The sequence below is a fragment of the Megalops cyprinoides genome, chromosome 18 (genome assembly GCF_013368585.1).
Source record: "Megalops cyprinoides isolate fMegCyp1 chromosome 18, fMegCyp1.pri, whole genome shotgun sequence".
NCBI classification, from domain to species: Eukaryota; Metazoa; Chordata; class Actinopteri; order Elopiformes; family Megalopidae; genus Megalops; species Megalops cyprinoides.
The window spans coordinates 24,922,504-24,940,820 of record NC_050600.1 but is presented as its reverse complement, the minus strand read 5'-3'; the positions used below and the strand labels follow the sequence as shown (position 1 = coordinate 24,940,820).

Below are 18,317 nucleotides of genomic sequence, written 5' to 3'. Positions count from 1 at the left end.
TTGTAGAAAACCTGATCTCCTAGCCTCACCAGCTAATGCTAACAATCTCTTAATTTGCATCCTTGCCTTGTACGGAAGGTGCACAGGCTCATAAGGCTCATCAACTCTAATCTGTCAAGGCTCAGGGAGGGACTCAGGTGCAGACAGAGGAGCAGGATGCACAAGGTTGTTTAATAAATCCGAAACGAAATCCAAGAGCAAAGTCAAAAACAGGCAAAGTCAAAACCAGAAAAACACGGTGAACAATACCAAAAACAGATCCTAAAAACGAGGTCAGAGCAACAGGAAAAAAAATCAGTAAGGGCAGGCAGAACAAATGGCTTGTAGCGCAACAGAAGAACTGAGACAAACTAGCAACGAGACATGAAACAAACGGGGAATATATAGGGCAAGGCAGATGACAAGATGGGGTTCAGGTGTGCAGGTAGGCAGGTGGAGCCAGTCAGGTGACCAGGTGGGCGGAGAGCAGGGCAGGGCTGGAACACAGGGAAAAACAAGCACATGGACAGGGAAAACAAAAACAAACCCGGCTAAGGATCCGCAGTCCTGACAAAAAAAAAAAAAAGATGCACCATGCTAAACAGATTATAAAATCAAATGCACCAGAGATCACTTCAAAGCTTTCCACCAGTCAAACAAACCAAAACTATGCACTTGCTGATTTATTGTTTTTATCCTCAAAATAACAATTCTTAAACACAGGTCTACATGCTTTATAAACCTGATCTTCACACGTGCTGTTTAGCCAAAAAGAATAAAACAAATTAAATTAGTAAACAGAGGTTTGAAGTAAATACATTTTAAAATGAATTGCTTAAATAATTCCATAATCTCTTAATGAATCTATAATTGATCATTTTAAAATGGCATACCTAATAACTACTCTCTACAGGATTCTCTTGTCATCACAACAGCTGCTTTGTTAATTCGTTTTCAAATACCTTTACAGAAAAGTCTTCTCCCTGGCAGTGCATGTGTCTATTTGTGGAGAGGCTGTGTCACGGGAGTGACCGGGCCACAAACGCGGACCACGCGATCTTCAGGTTCAGGGCGTTTATTAAAACTGCAGGCAGAAGGACGGTCAGAAACAGGCAGGGTTCAAAACACAGAGAAGCAGTCCGGGGGCATATCCAAAGTCGGGGAATCGGAGCAGACAGGGTCGGGAACCAGGCAGGCGAGGAATCAGGCAATCAAGTCCAGGCGGCAGGCAGAATCGTAGTCAGGATACGGGCAGGAAAGGCGAAAACAGCAAACACGGAAACCAAACAATGGCGGGGTCGAAACAGGTCAAAACACTGAAACGAACTAGCAACAGGATAGAGACATGCAGGGAAGATATAGGGCTGGGGTGACGAGGAGATGGGATGCAGGTGGGCAGGACGGCAGGTGAAGATGATGGGGCAATCAGGCGGGCGGAGACCAGGCGGGGGGGGCAGGGCAGGGCTAGAACACAAGGAAAACAAAAAGCACATGGGCAGGGAAAAACAAAACACCACAGCTAAGGGGGCGGAGCGCTGACAGACTGTGTTCATCAGAGATACTGTGTGTGTGTGTACGCATGTCTGCATGTCTGCATATGTGTGTGTATGTGTGTGTGTGTGATGCAGAGATAACACCAGGAAATATGGTGCTACTCCAGCTGACACAGGGACACTGAAGAGTCAAACCAAACCCGAAACCCAGCATAGAGGGGCTCAGTGAACATGGTGTGGAACGTGTACAGGAGGGTCACTGTGTCAGAGGAAACGCTGTAGAAAGACAGAGTGCCAGCCGGCCAGTCCAGATACACTCCTACCCTGTGGGAGCTGGAGGAGGAGGGAGAGGCCAGTATGTCTGTGCTTTTCTTATTGTGACAAACAGAGTAATGGCCATTAGTGTAGTACAGACTCCAGGAGATGTTATTCAGACCAAGCTCACTGTCCACATCCCCTCCCTTCCGGTTGATTCCCTTATAAGTCATTCCTATATCAACCCCAAACCTGAACCCCCCACTCCACTCAGCCTCCCAGTAACAGCGGCCAGACAGACCCTCTCTGCACAGAACTTGAGGCAATATGTCAAATCTCTCCGGGTGATCAGGATATGGCTGATTTCTTGCCCGTGTCACCTTCCTGTCCCCTTCAGACAGACACAGCAGTCTATTTGCTGTATTAGAGTCCAGTGTGAGATGACAGTAATCTGTAAACAAGAGTATGGATACTGAGGTTAATTATGTACCATCCCATTATATATCTCTGACATGTCCTCCATTTAAGTGAAGCTTGTTGTATGAATATACTGTAGCTCTTCAGTGCAGAGAAACTTACATTTCCTCAGTCCAGGTTTGTTTCTGTTCTCTCCTCCATGGTCCATTCTGTACAGCAGAAGAGCAGACAGTGGTTGAGTGACACACAGCCTGTCTAGATGCAGTATGGAAACACAGGACATTGTGACAATGGGAGAACTTGTCACATTATCACTTCTGTTGTTCTCTGTACTTACAGCAGTGTCTCCAGTTTACAGCTGGGGTCCTCCAGTACTGCAGAGAGCGCCCTCACTCCTGAGTCTCCTGGGTGATTGTAGCTCAGATCCAGCTCTCTCAGGTGTGAGGGGTTTGAATGTAGAGCTGATGCCAGAGAAGCACAGCTTTTCTCTGTGATTTCACAGCCTGACAGCCTGCAGAGACAACAATAACAGAGCTCTTCTGCAAGGATTGGGCACATGACAGCATGTTATAAACCAGACAGTACCTTAATATGAAATAACTGTAGAACTTAATTATAATTATAGTACATGCTTCATACCATATATGTTCAATCAGTGTGTCAAAAATTATACAGAATGCTCTTAAGGCAATTTTGCCTTAAGTTTTCATATGAATATACCTGAAAAGTACATAGAAGAGCACTATGAGGAAGAAGATATTGCTTCTTAGTACTGTAGGATACACAGAAATCTTAAAAGAGAAGAAACCGAGACTTATTATTTCAATGTATGGTAAGGTGTTGTTCTTGTCTGATCAAATGACTGATCTTGCCTGATTCAGTGAGTCACTGCTGGAGCAGGACATACCACAACTGTGCTACTATTCCAATTTCAAATTAATTTTGGCTTCACTTAGTTTAGGTCTTAAATCTACAGGAAGATACAACAAGTTTGCTCATAAAGTAATACTTTTGTGTGCATGTAAGAATTCTCTTCAGAGAAATCAGCTGAATTATTAAGAAACCCCTTTCATCTACCAATCTGCAGAGCTCATGAGCTAACCATAGTTAATACTGTATTATTTTGGGTCCTGTTTTACATATATTTCTGTCTTGTTGCAAGTAGCCATTCTTATTGAGCTGGAACTATGCTGGCTACCTGTTGGGTATTTTACCAATTAGCATTGTTTTCATATCATCACTCGGTAGACAGCCATTTGTTGAAAAATGAAGTATAGTGGTTCAGAGGGACTCAGTCAGCAAAGCTTTCCCTTTAAACACAGGTGTTGAAGTGGGTTTGAAACCTGTGACAGCAGCAGAAAAATTGGCTTTCATTCTGTTGCGGAGGGGGCAGGGCGGATCAGCCCTATTTTCCTCATCTTACCTCCCTCAGGCGTGATGCCAATGGAGTAGCAGCTACACTCCAGTGAGTGCTGGCTCCACTGTCGTGCACAGTGTGACTCATAGCATGAAATATAGCTGCTGCCTAAATAAATTACTTCGTTAGTTAGTGACAACATCTCTCCCTTTCTACCGTTAAGATGAATCACTTGCTCTTGTGATTGTTTTCTGTGCTTCAGGACTGAACAGTGGACTGAACATCCAGTGATGTCAACCACGTAAGATATAATAATGGACGGTCAGACAATTAAAATAACCACTTAAATTGATCCCCCAGGCTAAACACCCTTTACACCTGTATGTCATTTTAAAATGCCATAGAAATTCATTCTAGCATTTCAATTCCTCTTTGAGATGTTGTTTGTAATGAGTATGCTAGGTAACTACAGTAAAACTTTGGGAGTGGCTAATGTGAGCAGGTTAATGTAAGATACATTAACTGATAGTCTGTCTGAGAAGGGGAAACCATTAAAACATACAGATTGCTGTCATAAACACAAGAATGTCTTCCCTGCCAGGAGCAAAGCTGTTGCTAGATAAAACATATCCAAATGAAATATATTTTTATATTTCTCATTTCTTCTTCTGTTAAACACAGTGCACATCGGCTATTGTGCTGTACACACACATATATACTGTATATATAGACAGACAGATAGACAGATATATAGCACAGACATAATAAGGAAAACAGTGTATATTGTATACTTTGAATATTAAAATATAATGTATGCTGTGTAAGAAGACAGAGTGTTTTGGGTGAACACATATTGGATGATACATACTTGTGCACATATATGTGTATATTTACAAATTATCTATACAATGAAGTGGTTTCTTTGTACAGTACAGTCAGTAGGGGGGTTTACAAGAAAATGTATGTTCTTTGTGTTTTCAGACAAGTGTTAACCAGCTGGATAACAGGGAATGTGTTATAAATCATGCTTATTAGAGCAGTCCTACAGTGTTACTCCAAGTCAAATGTTATATCACAGTAATATTTTACAGTTGCTTTATTAAACAAGATGATATAAGTTTGGAGGTGTAAGATATCAAAATATCATAACTATATATCATCCCAAGTATTACATTATAGCATCCCAAGTATTTGTTGTGTTATCATGATATTTGTGCTGAGTGTCTTGTTCGTAGGTGTAGCCTGCTTAAGTGTATGTCGTTCAGTACCAAAATATTTTGGAAAAAAAATGCTTTGCTTGTAGTTGACTTTGGAGCCTGTGGTCTATATTCTACACCTTTACCCATAGACTAGAAGAAGTCCTACAGGTTAAAACAGCACATTCTCTACATGCAGTAAAATGAAGAGGGTGAATATACAACAATACAGAAATACTGAATGGCATTCTTTAGTTGGAGCACCTCTTTATTGCGAGTTATTGTGATGGAAATGTGGGAATCATTTACGTTGATAACATTACTTTAAATGGCAGACCTATTTCTGCAAGTGTCAATGTAAAGATGCGTGGACAATAAAGGACTGTTATCAGTGAGTCACTTTTTTGTACATTGGGAGTGTACAGCAGTTGAGTATTCCTCACCCCAGCCTCTGAAGTTGACAATGTTGGTCTTCCAAAGCAGCAGAGAGTGCTCTCAGCCCTGAATCCTGCAGGTCATTGTCTCTGAGTTCCAGATCTCTCAGGTTCAAGTGGTGTGAATATAGGACTGAGGCCAGATCATGACAACAGCCCTCTGTGAGATTACACTCCCTCAAACTGTGTAAAAGTAAGAAAAGGGGTGCTGGATAAATATGGATGGAGAATGGAGAAAAGAGGACTAAACAGATTTATATACAAACTCACAATCTATACTTACAGCAGTGTCTTCAGTTTACAGCTGGGGTCCTCCAGTCCAGCACAAAGCGCTCTCACTCCTGAGTCCCCTATGTGATTGTAGCTCAGATCCAGCTCTCTCAGGTGTGAGGGGTTTGAACGCACAGCAGAAGCCAGAGAAGCACAGCCTCTACCTGTGACTCTACAGCCAGACAACCTACAGAGAAAAGGAGAATCCACAGTATAGCTAATGACCAGCTATAATTACTATAATATGCCATAATTACTATAATATGTACAGTATATGAATATGTACTACAAATAATATGTAAAGCAATATGTATTACACAGCACAACTCACCTCAGTCTCTGTAATTTGCAGGTTGGACTCCTCAGTCCAGCACAGAGCAGCTTCACTCCTGAATCTCCCAAGTTATTGTTGCTAAGGTCCAGCTCTATCAAGTGCGAGGGGACTGACTGAAGAGCAGAGGCTACAATGTCACATGACTCTTCGGTACAATTACAGCTGTCCAGTCTGCAGAGAAATGTTCAGTGATGTTTAACAACAATTTAATATTTTAGATACACTAAAAGATACATTAATACATGAAAATGATCAAAGACAATGTACAAAGAAGAACAGAGGCTTAAAGACAAAATTTTAGCTAAGCTAATGTATCAAAATCGACATTCAAGCTGTTTCTATTTTCACCTCTGGGGTGCAAAACAAATATAACCAATTAGCAAACAGCTGAAACAGTTCAAATTGGCCATTACAAATACGGATCTAAGCACTTAAGCTGGGACATAAAATGACAAGCAGTCAGAAATGTAAAAAGGGACTAAATAGCCATTGTGTGCTTTGTAAACCAGTAAAATGATCTTAAATTCAACTTAAAATGATCTTAAATTCAAAGACACAGGGAGTTAATGTAGAATAGAAGCAATGATCTCACTCATCTTGGCTTTAGTAAAGATTCTAGGAGCTGTAATTTGGATTTGTACTTCATCAATTGATTCCTTAGGCAGGCCAATACTCCACGATGAACTAATATAAAAGCATGCATCAATCATTGTGCATCTTGCTGTACTCACTTCAGCTGTGTTTCTTAAAGAAAGCAATCTTTGTCACCTTGTGTATGTGGGGTTTTAGGCTTAGTTAGGAATCCAAAATGACTTTCAAATGTCTTAGTTTCTCAAATTTCTTACAAAAGAAAGTCACAGTTAGTTATCAATGGTACTGTTGTGTAAAGGTTAAGGAGCTAGGCTATTAGGATGGAGCTTTGATTCCAGCATGGTGCGTAGAAGCTGTACATTTCTTCAGTAAATACCCACCATACATGGATACAAGTAAAAATGTAAGATTAATTTAAATTGCTGAAAAAATAATGTGAATGTACAACTAGCCAAGGATTATGACAACAAAGTGTCACTTGTTAGCATTATTAATACTTACACAGCCTTCCTGCAGTACCTGACAACTGGTATTAGTCTCTCCTGACCTGCTGATGATGTGTTGTATGTCTTCAAATCAAACACATCTAGAACCTCCTCTGACATGAGTAACACATATGCCAGAGCTGAACATTGGTCTGGCTCTAGCTTTTTATTAGAAAATGTTCCTGATTTCAGGGAAGTTTCAATTTCCTCCACTAGAGATCTGTCATTCAGTTCATTCAAACAGTGGAACAGATTGATGGTTCTCTCTGCAGAAGATTCTTGTCTGACCTTCTTCTTAATGTACTTTACAGTTTCCTCAATGCTCTGTAATCTGTCATCTGTATGTGTCAGCAGTCCCCCTAAGAGTTTCTGATTTGAATCCGTTGAGAGGCCAAGAAGGAAGCGGAGGAAGAGGTCCAGGTGTCCATTCTCACTCTGTAAGGCTTGATCCACTGCACTCCGATATAACTCAGACAGCTGAATTCTGTCACCTTGTGGTCTTAAAGGATATGAGTCATTTCCTTCCTCTTGAGTTCTCAACTCTCCTCGTCTGAGAACATTTCTGTTCTTTTTTACACATGCATGTAACACATCCAAGACAGCCAGATACTCCTGAACACTGAGATGTACAAAGCAGTACACTTTCTCCTGATACAGGCCATATTCTTCTTGAAAGATTTCTGTGCACACCCCAGAGTACAAGGAAGCTTCACTGACATCAATGCCAGCATCTCTCAAGTCTTTTTCATAGAATATCAAATTGCCCTTTTCCAGCTGTAGAAAAGCCAGCTTTCCCAGTTTCAGGATGACTTCTGCATCTGACTCTGACATCTTCTTTGGGTTTGTCTCATTGGTGCTAGGATACTTCTGATTCTTTGCATTAGTCTGAATTAGCAGGAAGTGTGTGTACATTTCAGTGAGAGATTTAGGAATTTCATTATTGTCTGTTTCAGCCAACTGTGTCTCCAGAACGGTAGCAGAAATCCAACAGAAGACAGGAATGTGGCACATGATGTAAAGACTTCTAAAGGCTTTCATGTGCGAGATCATTCTGCTGGCCAGGTTCTGATCCCTGATTCTCTTCCTGAAGTACTCCTCCTTCTGTTGGTCATTGAACCCACGTAACTCTGTCAACCGGTAGACACACTCAGGGGGGATTTTACTGGCTGCTGCTGGTCGGGTGGTGATCCAAAGGAGGGCAGAAGGAAGCAGATTCCCCTTAATGAGGTTTGTCAGTAACATGTCCACTGATGTTGACTCTGTTACATTACACCAGATCTCATTGTTCTGGAAATCTAGAGGAAGGCGACACTCATCCAGACCATCAAAAATGAAGACAACCTTGACTTCATCACGTTCAATACTTTTTATCTCTTTCAGGTCTGGAAAGTAGTGCTGGAGCAGTTGCATCAGACTGAATTTTTTCCATTTCTTCAAATTCAGATCTCGAAAAGGAAGAGGGAAGATGTAGTGAACATCTTGATTGGCTTTTCCTTCTGCCCAGTTGAGAATGAACTTCTGCACAGAGACAGTTTTTCCAATGCCAGCGATCCCCTTCGTCAGGACAGTTCTGATAGTCTTTCCTTGACCAGGTATAGGTTTAAAGATGTCACTACAGAAGACTGAAATCTCCTGTGTAATGTGTCTCTTGGATGCTGTCTCAATCTGTCTCATCTCATGTTCAATAAGGACGTCCCCACTTCCCCCCTCTGTGATGTAGAGGTCTGTGTAGATTTCATTAAGGAGGGTTGGATGGCCCTGCTTTGCTAACCCTTCGAAGATGCACTCAAACTTATTCTTCAGATTAGATTTAAGCTTCTGTTGGTCTCTTATTATGGCTTCATCTGAGGAGAGGAAATATTTGACAGACAGTGAAGTTGAAAATAAGTTAAACCATCAAGTTTCAAAGTCAAGAAGAAACAGTTAATGAATAGCACATTTGATAGAGTGCTTTCTGAAAAGTCACTGCTGTTTACATGGTTTATTCTTAGAAAGTGTGACTGATTTTGAAATGAAAACTTTACATGCATGCAAATTTTGAGGCAAAGCTCTTACTCTTCTTTTCCTCTCTCTCCAGTGAGTCAGCAAGATCCCTCTGCTTTATGTCTCTTAGGGTGTTCAGTGTGATCTTCAGAGACTTCTGTCTGCCACAGCTCCTTAGCATATTCTCAACAACATCCTGGACCTCATAGTCATCCAGCTGACCCTCAAAGCATTCTGAGTAATTCTGACTCAGATGACTGTGAAACTGTTTCAGCTCTTTGCTCTCCAACTTCTTCATGGTGCGCTGAATTGACTGAAATAAACACATGAGGATGTGTGCTGTATCAGAACAGGTTCAGAACTTTCTCTACACTTCTAACATACCCTGGGGGTCAGCCACACCAAGGCACCATCCAACACTCATGCAAAAAAGTTGCACCTCCCTAGAGGCAGAAAATATACTTTTTCTTACCATAGAAGCTGTCACTAAATTATATATATATATATATATATATATATATATATATATATATATATATATATATATATATATATATATACAATTTAATAAGTTAATCATGTCTGAAGTTGCGTCAGTCCATAATGATTAGTGACAACTCTAACTAATAAGTATAGCAAAGTTTGAATAAGATTTAAAAATGTTTGAAATCCAGTATCCCACCAATAACTGTTTTCATGATCAAATAAAAAATAAATAAGAAATAAAAATTTCTTCCTCAGCTGTAAAAGAATGTGCCCTGGCTTTTGTCAAAACAATCATATCTTTTTTAAAGTTGTCAGTGAGAAAACTAAATCCTCCAAGAGGCCAAAACCTCAGACAGCCCTCCAATGGTGTGGTGAAATAATAAAATCTAAACTGTTTGTTGAATAGTTTATCTTCAGAGGTTTTCTAAAATGGAAATACATAAACAATAATTATAGAATGCACATGTACAACAAATGTACCTTTTTTGTGAGGGTTAAATCCATGAACTGATCTGACTCTGCTAACTGCTGGACCCTGGGAAGAGAATATGAGGCTGTCAGGATTAAGACAAGGTGCTAAAGTGTTATGAAATGCAAAAAGGTTTCTGGAGTTAAAAACTAATAGCATATCGTTTTAGTCAAAGTAAGTTAAGATAAATTCATTTCATACCATGTATAGACCAAATTAGTACACTGTGTTCACATTGGTCTCCACATTATCAAATACATGAAGTACAGTGAAATTTGAAGTGCCATCCAGATTGATACAGGGAACAATCTTAACAGTTCTAAATATCATAATCTTGATGCAAGGCAATATTAACCTCATTCGATGTCTCACAATTTACTCATAAGGCCACAGAAAAAGTGTGTGACATTACCTTGGATCACCTCTTAATTGGAGTGGTGGATTCATTGAGTGATCACTCTTCATTGACAGGCAGTTGGGCACAGGTGACCCTGCTCTATCCAGGTGGACCCTGTGCAAAGAACATGGAGACAGAGCTTTCTGTAATCTCATTCTGCACCGCTGCAACTCACAGTGCATTGAGACAAAGCTACCAATTAATCACATTCTCCCACTGCAGCTCTCACGGCACATGTAAACAAAGCTTTGAGTTAACATAATTATCTCTTGCTACAGGTTTAATGTTTGGTTCTTCAGTCTAGTAACTAGTGCTTGCTCCTAATTCCACTTAAAGTATAGATTCTTTCATATTTGACATAATTACATTATAATTCTTGGAAGGACTGGGAAATGTTTCTATGCTGGCATCCAGTTAGAGCACAATATGAGAAAGTCTTTAGACGCTGCTGTAGAGTGAAGTCAGGACCTAGAGATCCTGCTAAAAATGCAGCCTTAGCCTTTTTCATGAGAGGCTCTAGAATCATTGTATGCTGTTACACCGTAGTTTAACTCTGGATATGGCCAAATAACAAGCTTCACTGTGTTAAATGTCCTGTTCTTCTCATTATATTTTATGTGTTATAACATATATAAGTCTGTTGCAATGGGATCAACCAAATGTATGCTAGTTATTACATTTGCTAATATGTATTTTGGACAGAGAAACTGGAACAACACACAAACGCAGGCGAACACAATGATAGCCATTTCTGCTCTTCTTTCTATAATTAAACGATTGCAATGACACACATCAACAGGTCATGCCAAAATCTCACAGCACCAACTACTGTCTGCTAATAGTAATGACAACAAGGTCACAGAACATATATCGCAGGCTTATTGGAGAGAATCTGTTGACCTTGGATTACCTTGCATCACCTCTTAATTGGAGTGGTGGATTCATTGAGTGATCACTCTTCATTGACAGGCAGCTGGGTACTGGTGACCCAGCTCTCTCCAGCTGGACCCTGCAAAAAGAGCATGCAGACAGTGCCACAAGTTAATCTCCTCCTCTTACTGTAGCTGTAACCCATAGTCCATTGAGACAAAGCTACCAATTAATCACATTCTTTTGCTGCAGCTCTTAGCATCCAGAAACACTTACATTTAATCTCACCTTCTTACTGCAATTCAAAAAGTGGTATCTTTTAGTTTACACTGACCCTTACTTCAGCATTTGTTTGGTTTTGATACAATTAGAGCCTCCAGAAAGGCTTTCCTTTATGGACTGATTTCACTCATATACATGTTATCAAGGCACACACAACTAATGCAATCTACTAATGCATATCTTTCTAATGCAAACATAAAAATAACTAATGCATTACTAATGAACAGGTCAGCAATGTCATGATTTATATTTCAGTCATGGCTGTGAGAATAAGAATGGTTATTTAACATAGTCTCAAAGGGGGAATTCAATTGGCTTTAGAGTCTGAGGGTGTCCTAACTGTATGTTCATGGATGGCATAAGGTGATAGTACAATACTTACGAAGAATCTAGTCACTGTATGTTGCTGAGCTAAAAAAATACTGGGACTGTTTTGATTTTTCTCGAGAGTTTGTACTGGAATTGCATCTACTCATGAGTTTAGTAGTTTTGTCTGGAATTCTCCATTGGGCAACAGTATCAGTGGCTCCTATCTGGATGAGCAATGGCGAACAGGATGAGCAACATTTGGCATGGAAACCTAACAGTGTTAGGACAGACTTGAGACAGAATTGAGGCAAGTGACTACAGAGTATGTGGATAGCAGAGGAATGTGTGAAAGGGTAGGAAGATGCATTCTGAAGCAGTCTGCTTATAGAACCAATGGCCAGTGATCCACTGTAGCAAGCAAGGACTGAGGAAGTAGGCAACAAAGCAAACAAATGTAAACGTCATCTTCCTGAACTCTATTTATTTTAACCATATTAACTATCAGTCAGTTAATATGTACCACAAATATTTAACATAATATACTGATATGAAGTTAGAATTAAATCTTTGCTTTGTGGATTTATTACACTTTAGTACCTCTTGACAGTAGGGTCAAATGTTCCAGAATCAGCCTCTGGCTCCACAGAGAGGCTCATTTCAGAGTCAGGGGACCCCTTTTTACGCTTCTGAGCAGTCATTTCGGAGACAGCACCCCCTACCTCAGGAGTCTGGATAATGTCACACCAGAGGAATTCAGGACAGGCCGCTGACCAAGATCAGTGGAACTGTAAACACACACACCCTGACAGGTGCATGGTAAAGACAGTCTGACATACACACACACACACTCCCACAAACATAGATACTCAAACACAGCTGCACTTTCAACAAACAATTTGATCAGCAGATAGGATGCTTAATTCTTACCACCATGGTCACACTATTAGTAATAATTTAGTTTTTTGGTTTTGGGTTTATTAAAACTTTACTTTTTGTTCTTGAAGTAATAACAGTGTTGTAATTATGATTCTCCCAGTATGAAAACATGATAACTGAAAATTGTGGCAGTTTGTATGTTAAAAGCTAAACTGAATTACACTGAAATTCATTTGGCCCGAGTAAAATACGACAGGTCCCAGAATCTTGTTTGTGTGGATCAACACAGGTTCTCAGTTGTTCTGCCACAGAAATATGTAAACAATGAATAATTCTATCCAACAGAGAGTAATACACGGCTGAAGCGGGACTTCTCTTCCCAGCTCGCATAACTCACAAAACCAAATTATTACTTTTAAGGGCCTGTCATTTATTTTTATATCAAAAAATAAAATGTTTACATTTACCAGTTTAAAGTTCATTTAAAGTTTGTGTTTAGGGTGTTGTTCTATTTTACAATCAACACTATTTTACAATCTTGTACATTGTTTTTTGTTCGTGAAATAAGTACATTAAGCGACGACAGTGATCGCAATATCTTAATTCTACGCACATCCATCCACCTTTAGCTTCTCTCCTCACCTCATCACATTCAGCAGTACTTACGAAGCTATTTTGATCCCTCTTTTCTCCTTCTTCCTCTCTCAACCCTCCTCCGTCTGTCTCAAAGAGGAGAAGTTTTCTTCCCTACGTCCTTGTTTACTGCTCAGGTTTACTTTCACTTTCACATTGTAATTTTTTAAACAATCCATCCCTTAGTTAAAAAAGTCTTTGTCTATCACTGACAGAAAATTACAGAAATTACAGAAAAAAAAAATTGTAAGGGCAAATTTGCAGGCTAAGATCGTCAAATAAGGTGACTTGTACGGTTAGACACAAGCCCAATTAATGTTTTGCCAGCGGACGTCGAACTACGGTTATCACGTCATGATGACTCAGCTGCTGAAAGCCACTCCGAAACACACACACAAAAAACATTATTATTACGTTCGCCCTTCATGTTGTGCTGACCGACAATAACCCTTTTCATGTTCGTTTCGTCAGTGTTTCCGTTATGTCAAAAAAACGTGTTTTATAATAATAATAATAATAATAATAATAATAATATATTATTATTATTGCCTCTGTGGCGATAATGATGTCCCCTACATAAGATTCAAGATTCAACAACTTTATAGCTGTGTATGTGACAAATAAACAGTATACAACTTGTTGTGAAATGCAAAATAATTGGTGACCCGTATGTCTAACATCCCATATATATAGCAGTATAGCAGTTTAAAAACAAATAGACCTACGATACCATATTGAAACCATTGCTTTAGGACTAAATGGTACGTTGGGCAAAATTTCTTACACACAGGCACAAAAAATTACCCATTGACAGAATGCAAGTCAATTGGAAAAAAAAAAAAAAAACAATATCAATTTCTTTGAGAGGGTGAAATGCATGACTGGTCTCTTCTCTAACTAATGCCTGAATACCTGAAGTCACTGGACACTGAAAAGAATATAAAAAAACATATAAATTAAGCTCATCTTCTTTCTGGAGATCTATCACACAACACATGGAGGCAGAGCTTACAGTTATCCTCGCTCTCCTACTGTAGCTCTAACTCACAGCAGATAGAGAGAGAGATCATTTTGTCAGCCACATCGTGTTATTTTATCTCTAAATCCAAACACATACATTGTGATTGACTTTAGCCCCTATTTGGGTCTAGGGCTGGGCAGTATGGCCTAAAATTTGTTAGTTGGCGAGTATCACGACACGACTGGAATATCGATTACGCCCATACATTTGGCCGCTTTTTCATAACATTTTAGTTTAAGTAGGTCTAACGTGATGATATTATTAAAAACGTTAAGTGCATATTTCTCTCAATGACCATATATTAAAAACATTGCAACCCAAAGTGTATTCCTTATGTCCAGTCTACTCCGTAAATTTCGTTTTTGTTGCCGTCATTGCGGAAAACCCTGCTTCGCAAATCCTGCTTTCGAAATCCTCAAAATCTCAAATCCTCGAAATCCTGCTTTCGATGAAATCAACAAGCAGACCATATCAGTGGAGGTTAAAGAGATTTAAGACTAGTCTGCCCTCACATGAAAGTCTACAGTACCAAAAACTGAAAACCAAGATCTGTCCTTCATATAACATGTGTTGCCAAACACCAGCAACACATGTTATATGAATTCCACACTGCAGTGCTTTTTTGGGCTACAGCAGTTTGTGAATGACATCAGGAGGCAGGATGACCACTGCAGGCTGAAACTGAAAGGCCATATATCAAGTATGGAGCTTTCATTGTTGTCTAACAAAGATTAATGCAAAATATTCATACTAGTAAATATTTTTTCATATTAGCTTGCAAATTAACATCTCAAGCTTTGGTTTCATGAATGATAATTCTCCAAAGTTACATTATTTTTGTACTCCGTAGGTAACTTTAACATTTCTCTTACTAAAATGCATGTAACACATTACATCCCATTACTGTACTGGCAACCCAGGCAAATCTTCACAGCCTTATCTGGCCGCCTTCTTCCAGCCATGGAAAAGGGATGTTTAAGTACTGTATTTGTGAGTGGAGATCTGACTTCTGCTGCCTCTCTGTCTCCCCCTGCTGGTGCTTTTCTGGCAGCAGTGAAAGGCAGCAACCAGTGAGATAAACTGCAAGTATAGTGAAGTAAGCAGGTCATAGTTAGCACAGACTGCAAAGTGGCAGCTGACCAGTGGGAAAGTGTAATGTGAGTCCTACAGGAGTAGTGAGGAGATTCTATCGTATAAATCGTATTTGTGCTTTCCCCTGGAGCAGTGGACAATCATAGCCCAATAGGACAGAGAAAGAGAAAAGCGGCAAATCAGGTGAGGAGAAGGGAAGAGAGAGGGAGAGGGAGAAAGACAAAGGAGAGAGTGCTGCAGAGAGAGAGAAAGCTTGGGAGAGGGAGAGATGGAGGGGAGAGAGAAATAGGGGGAGGGAGGAGAAAGGAGGGAATGGAGAGAGAAAGTGAAGAGGAAAGGACCTCTAGCTCCAGGTTCTGGTGGAAGACATGGGGTGGGACTGTACACTTCCTGATTGCTTTCAATGTGTTCTCCAGGGTCATCATTATTGTTTACAAAGTGTGCTGTCCCATCTTGGACAGAGTATGACCTGTGGTAAGACATGTACACAGACAAACATGTATGCAAACATACAGTATTTAGAAGAGGAATACACAGGGAAGCAAGAATTCACAGGGACTGACAAGTCTGTCACTGTGCAGGTCATTATGTCAGCGATAGCCACAACGGCAAAAGCTGGCTCACCTTCGATGATCACCTGGTGAGGAGGGACTCCCAGGACTTCGTCTTAAGGCTGAGGGAGAGGAGTGCCGACCTCCTCTTTCACATATACTTCACTCATTCCATCCTTATTCCATGTATGTGTCCTGCACTACTGTTGTTGTTTGTTGTATCACTACTGTTGGATGGTACTTGTTGTTGTCACATTGACATTGGAAGAAAGCATGACGAGAGACTTTTTTTATCTTAATTATATGTCACTTTGCAGTTCTAAATAGTGATTGCACTATACCACTTAATAGTAGCAAGAGTACTGTATTATTCAATAGAAACCCAGGACTGAAGACTGACCAGGAATGCCCCACTACTAAAGAGTAAATTATAATAAACTTCTTATACATGTGGCGTGCTGTGTTCATTATTCAAACATTTAAAACATTTTAAGTGCGATGATTTTGTTATGATTTTTGTTCGTGAGTCAGGCTCCATCACAAACAAGAGAGAACTGTGTTTTCTCATTTAGATCGATTTAGGTAAAGGAGGTCTGACATCAACATCTTTCATATATTTTCACATCAGGTTGTGGTGTATTTTATGCCTACAAATAAATTGAGATATCTGTCTGATTGGATTGACTAATGAATAAGTTTATTTCTTTTGTATTTTCCTGAATATTTTTCCTTAAAGAGGGCAAATGCATAAATACAAGGGTAGGAGTTACATACCATATTTTACTGTGCATGTCCCATACTTTGACAGAAATATCACCTTGCCTGTAAGAGTTGATATCCTTAATAAAATAAAGATTAAAATGACACCTCTGTTTTTCTCTTCTCGAGGAATATGTTTACTGAAAGGTTCTGCCAGATTGCCAAAAAGTATTTTTCAATATGATCTCTATGTAGGAATTTGCCAGATAAGAAGTGCTCTCTGAGTATTTCAAGGTTCACTGGGTCACTTGGGGTTTGTTTACAATAAAATTCACAATGTCTATGAGTAACATACGGCTTCAAGTAAGCGGCAGGTTTATATTTGAGATATGTACCTGTTGTACTACACTATGACCACAAGAGGTCAACAGTAACAGCTTTACTCACTGAATTGACTAAGTTTTTTTTCTTCTTCTTCTTTTTTTTTAACCACAGTAACAACTACACTAAAAAATAATCCATTTCGTAGAGATTGCTGAGTATGTCAGCCCAAGGAATAAAGGTGTGCAGTCTGCACAGGTCAGTTACCCACACAGTGTAAGAATGGTTGTAGTCACACGTCTCCCACATACCATCAAGACAATTTCATTTGTTTTTTCACAGATTAAGTAATGAGACGAAATGAGATTGGAAGCTGGGACAGAAGGTTGCATGTTAAAATCCCAAATGGAAGGCACCAAACTTGAATTGCTTCTGTAAATATCCAGCTGTATTCATATGTAAATGTATCCTACGTAAGCACAACTAGGAAGAAAATATAACACAGCACTAATGACTTTGCAGTTATGACTCTTGTGCCTGCTGTACAGTACAATGTTGGACACTGTTCATTCAGCAGGTGAAATGAACTGCTCAATCTGGATGCATTATGCTGAACCAGACTGTTATGTCAAATAGCAACACACTGTTGCTGTTTTACTGCATTCAGACACACGGCACAATCAGAATATTATTATAAAGGCTGGCATTCTTGTTTCCTGTGTTTCTATGGAAATTAAAATCTATTCAAGGCTAGCATTTTTGTTCAAATTGGGTATGCATTTTTCTAACACTTTAAATAATTGGATCTTAGCATCATCACCTAACCTGGACCATTGTTTTGAAATGGCATTTTGAATTTAACAGTAACATTAATAATTTCTTTTCATCTTAACCTTAATCATTTTTTCAGTCTGTTTGTTTCAAAATTATTATACCAAACACTGATTTTCATGTGCATATGCTTTAGTTGTAGGGGGTAAAGGAGGTATCTGAAGAGAGCATCAGAGGGTGTGTCATGATTTTATCATAAATCTTATTGTATTTTTCTGGTGTTGGAGCTAAATTAGTAGAACTGTAGAACATATCTCTGGAAAGCTGAAATTTTGCAAGACAGTCAAAATACATATCACACTCCACAACGAATACAATTTAATGCATTCTTCTCAGGAGTGAAGTGCTACTCTAGGTATAGCTTTACTCTTCAGAAAGCCAAGTGGCAGGTGATTCAGACAGAGAGAATCAGAGTAATTAGGAGAGACTGTGAGAATCTAGGACTTCAGAAAGTCACCCACGGACCAACATGCACTGAAAAGAGGCCCAGCTATGCGGTGATGAGCTTCCTGTCTATGTACAGGGAGGAGGCGAAGGAAGAAGACATGAGATGGAACAAGATAAAAGAAAACAGGGCAAATTGCTGTAAAGGTCTGACCTGAATCATAGTGTAGTTCCTCTGCATTTTCTGACACAAGTTCAGGATTTTTTTATCAAAAAGGCACCACTTCTTCATCTTTCTCCCC

The 18,317-nt window shown here is 39.5% G+C and overlaps 1 protein-coding gene across 1 annotated transcript in view; it reads right to left on the bottom strand.

The window, feature by feature from the left end:
- Nucleotides 1-1,630: 1,630 nt before the first annotated feature.
- Nucleotides 1,631-18,317, bottom strand: part of LOC118792944 (NACHT, LRR and PYD domains-containing protein 12-like) — a 90,245-nt gene continuing 73,558 nt past the window's right edge. Inside the window, exons 15-18 of the mRNA XM_036550818.1 lie at nucleotides 5,415-5,588; nucleotides 2,482-2,655; nucleotides 2,307-2,353; nucleotides 1,631-2,178 (exon numbers count right to left, since the gene is read on the bottom strand). Coding sequence (XP_036406711.1) covers nucleotides 1,631-2,178; nucleotides 2,307-2,353; nucleotides 2,482-2,655; nucleotides 5,415-5,588 — 943 coding nt within the window. The remainder of the gene's footprint in view (nucleotides 2,179-2,306; nucleotides 2,354-2,481; nucleotides 2,656-5,414; nucleotides 5,589-18,317) is intronic.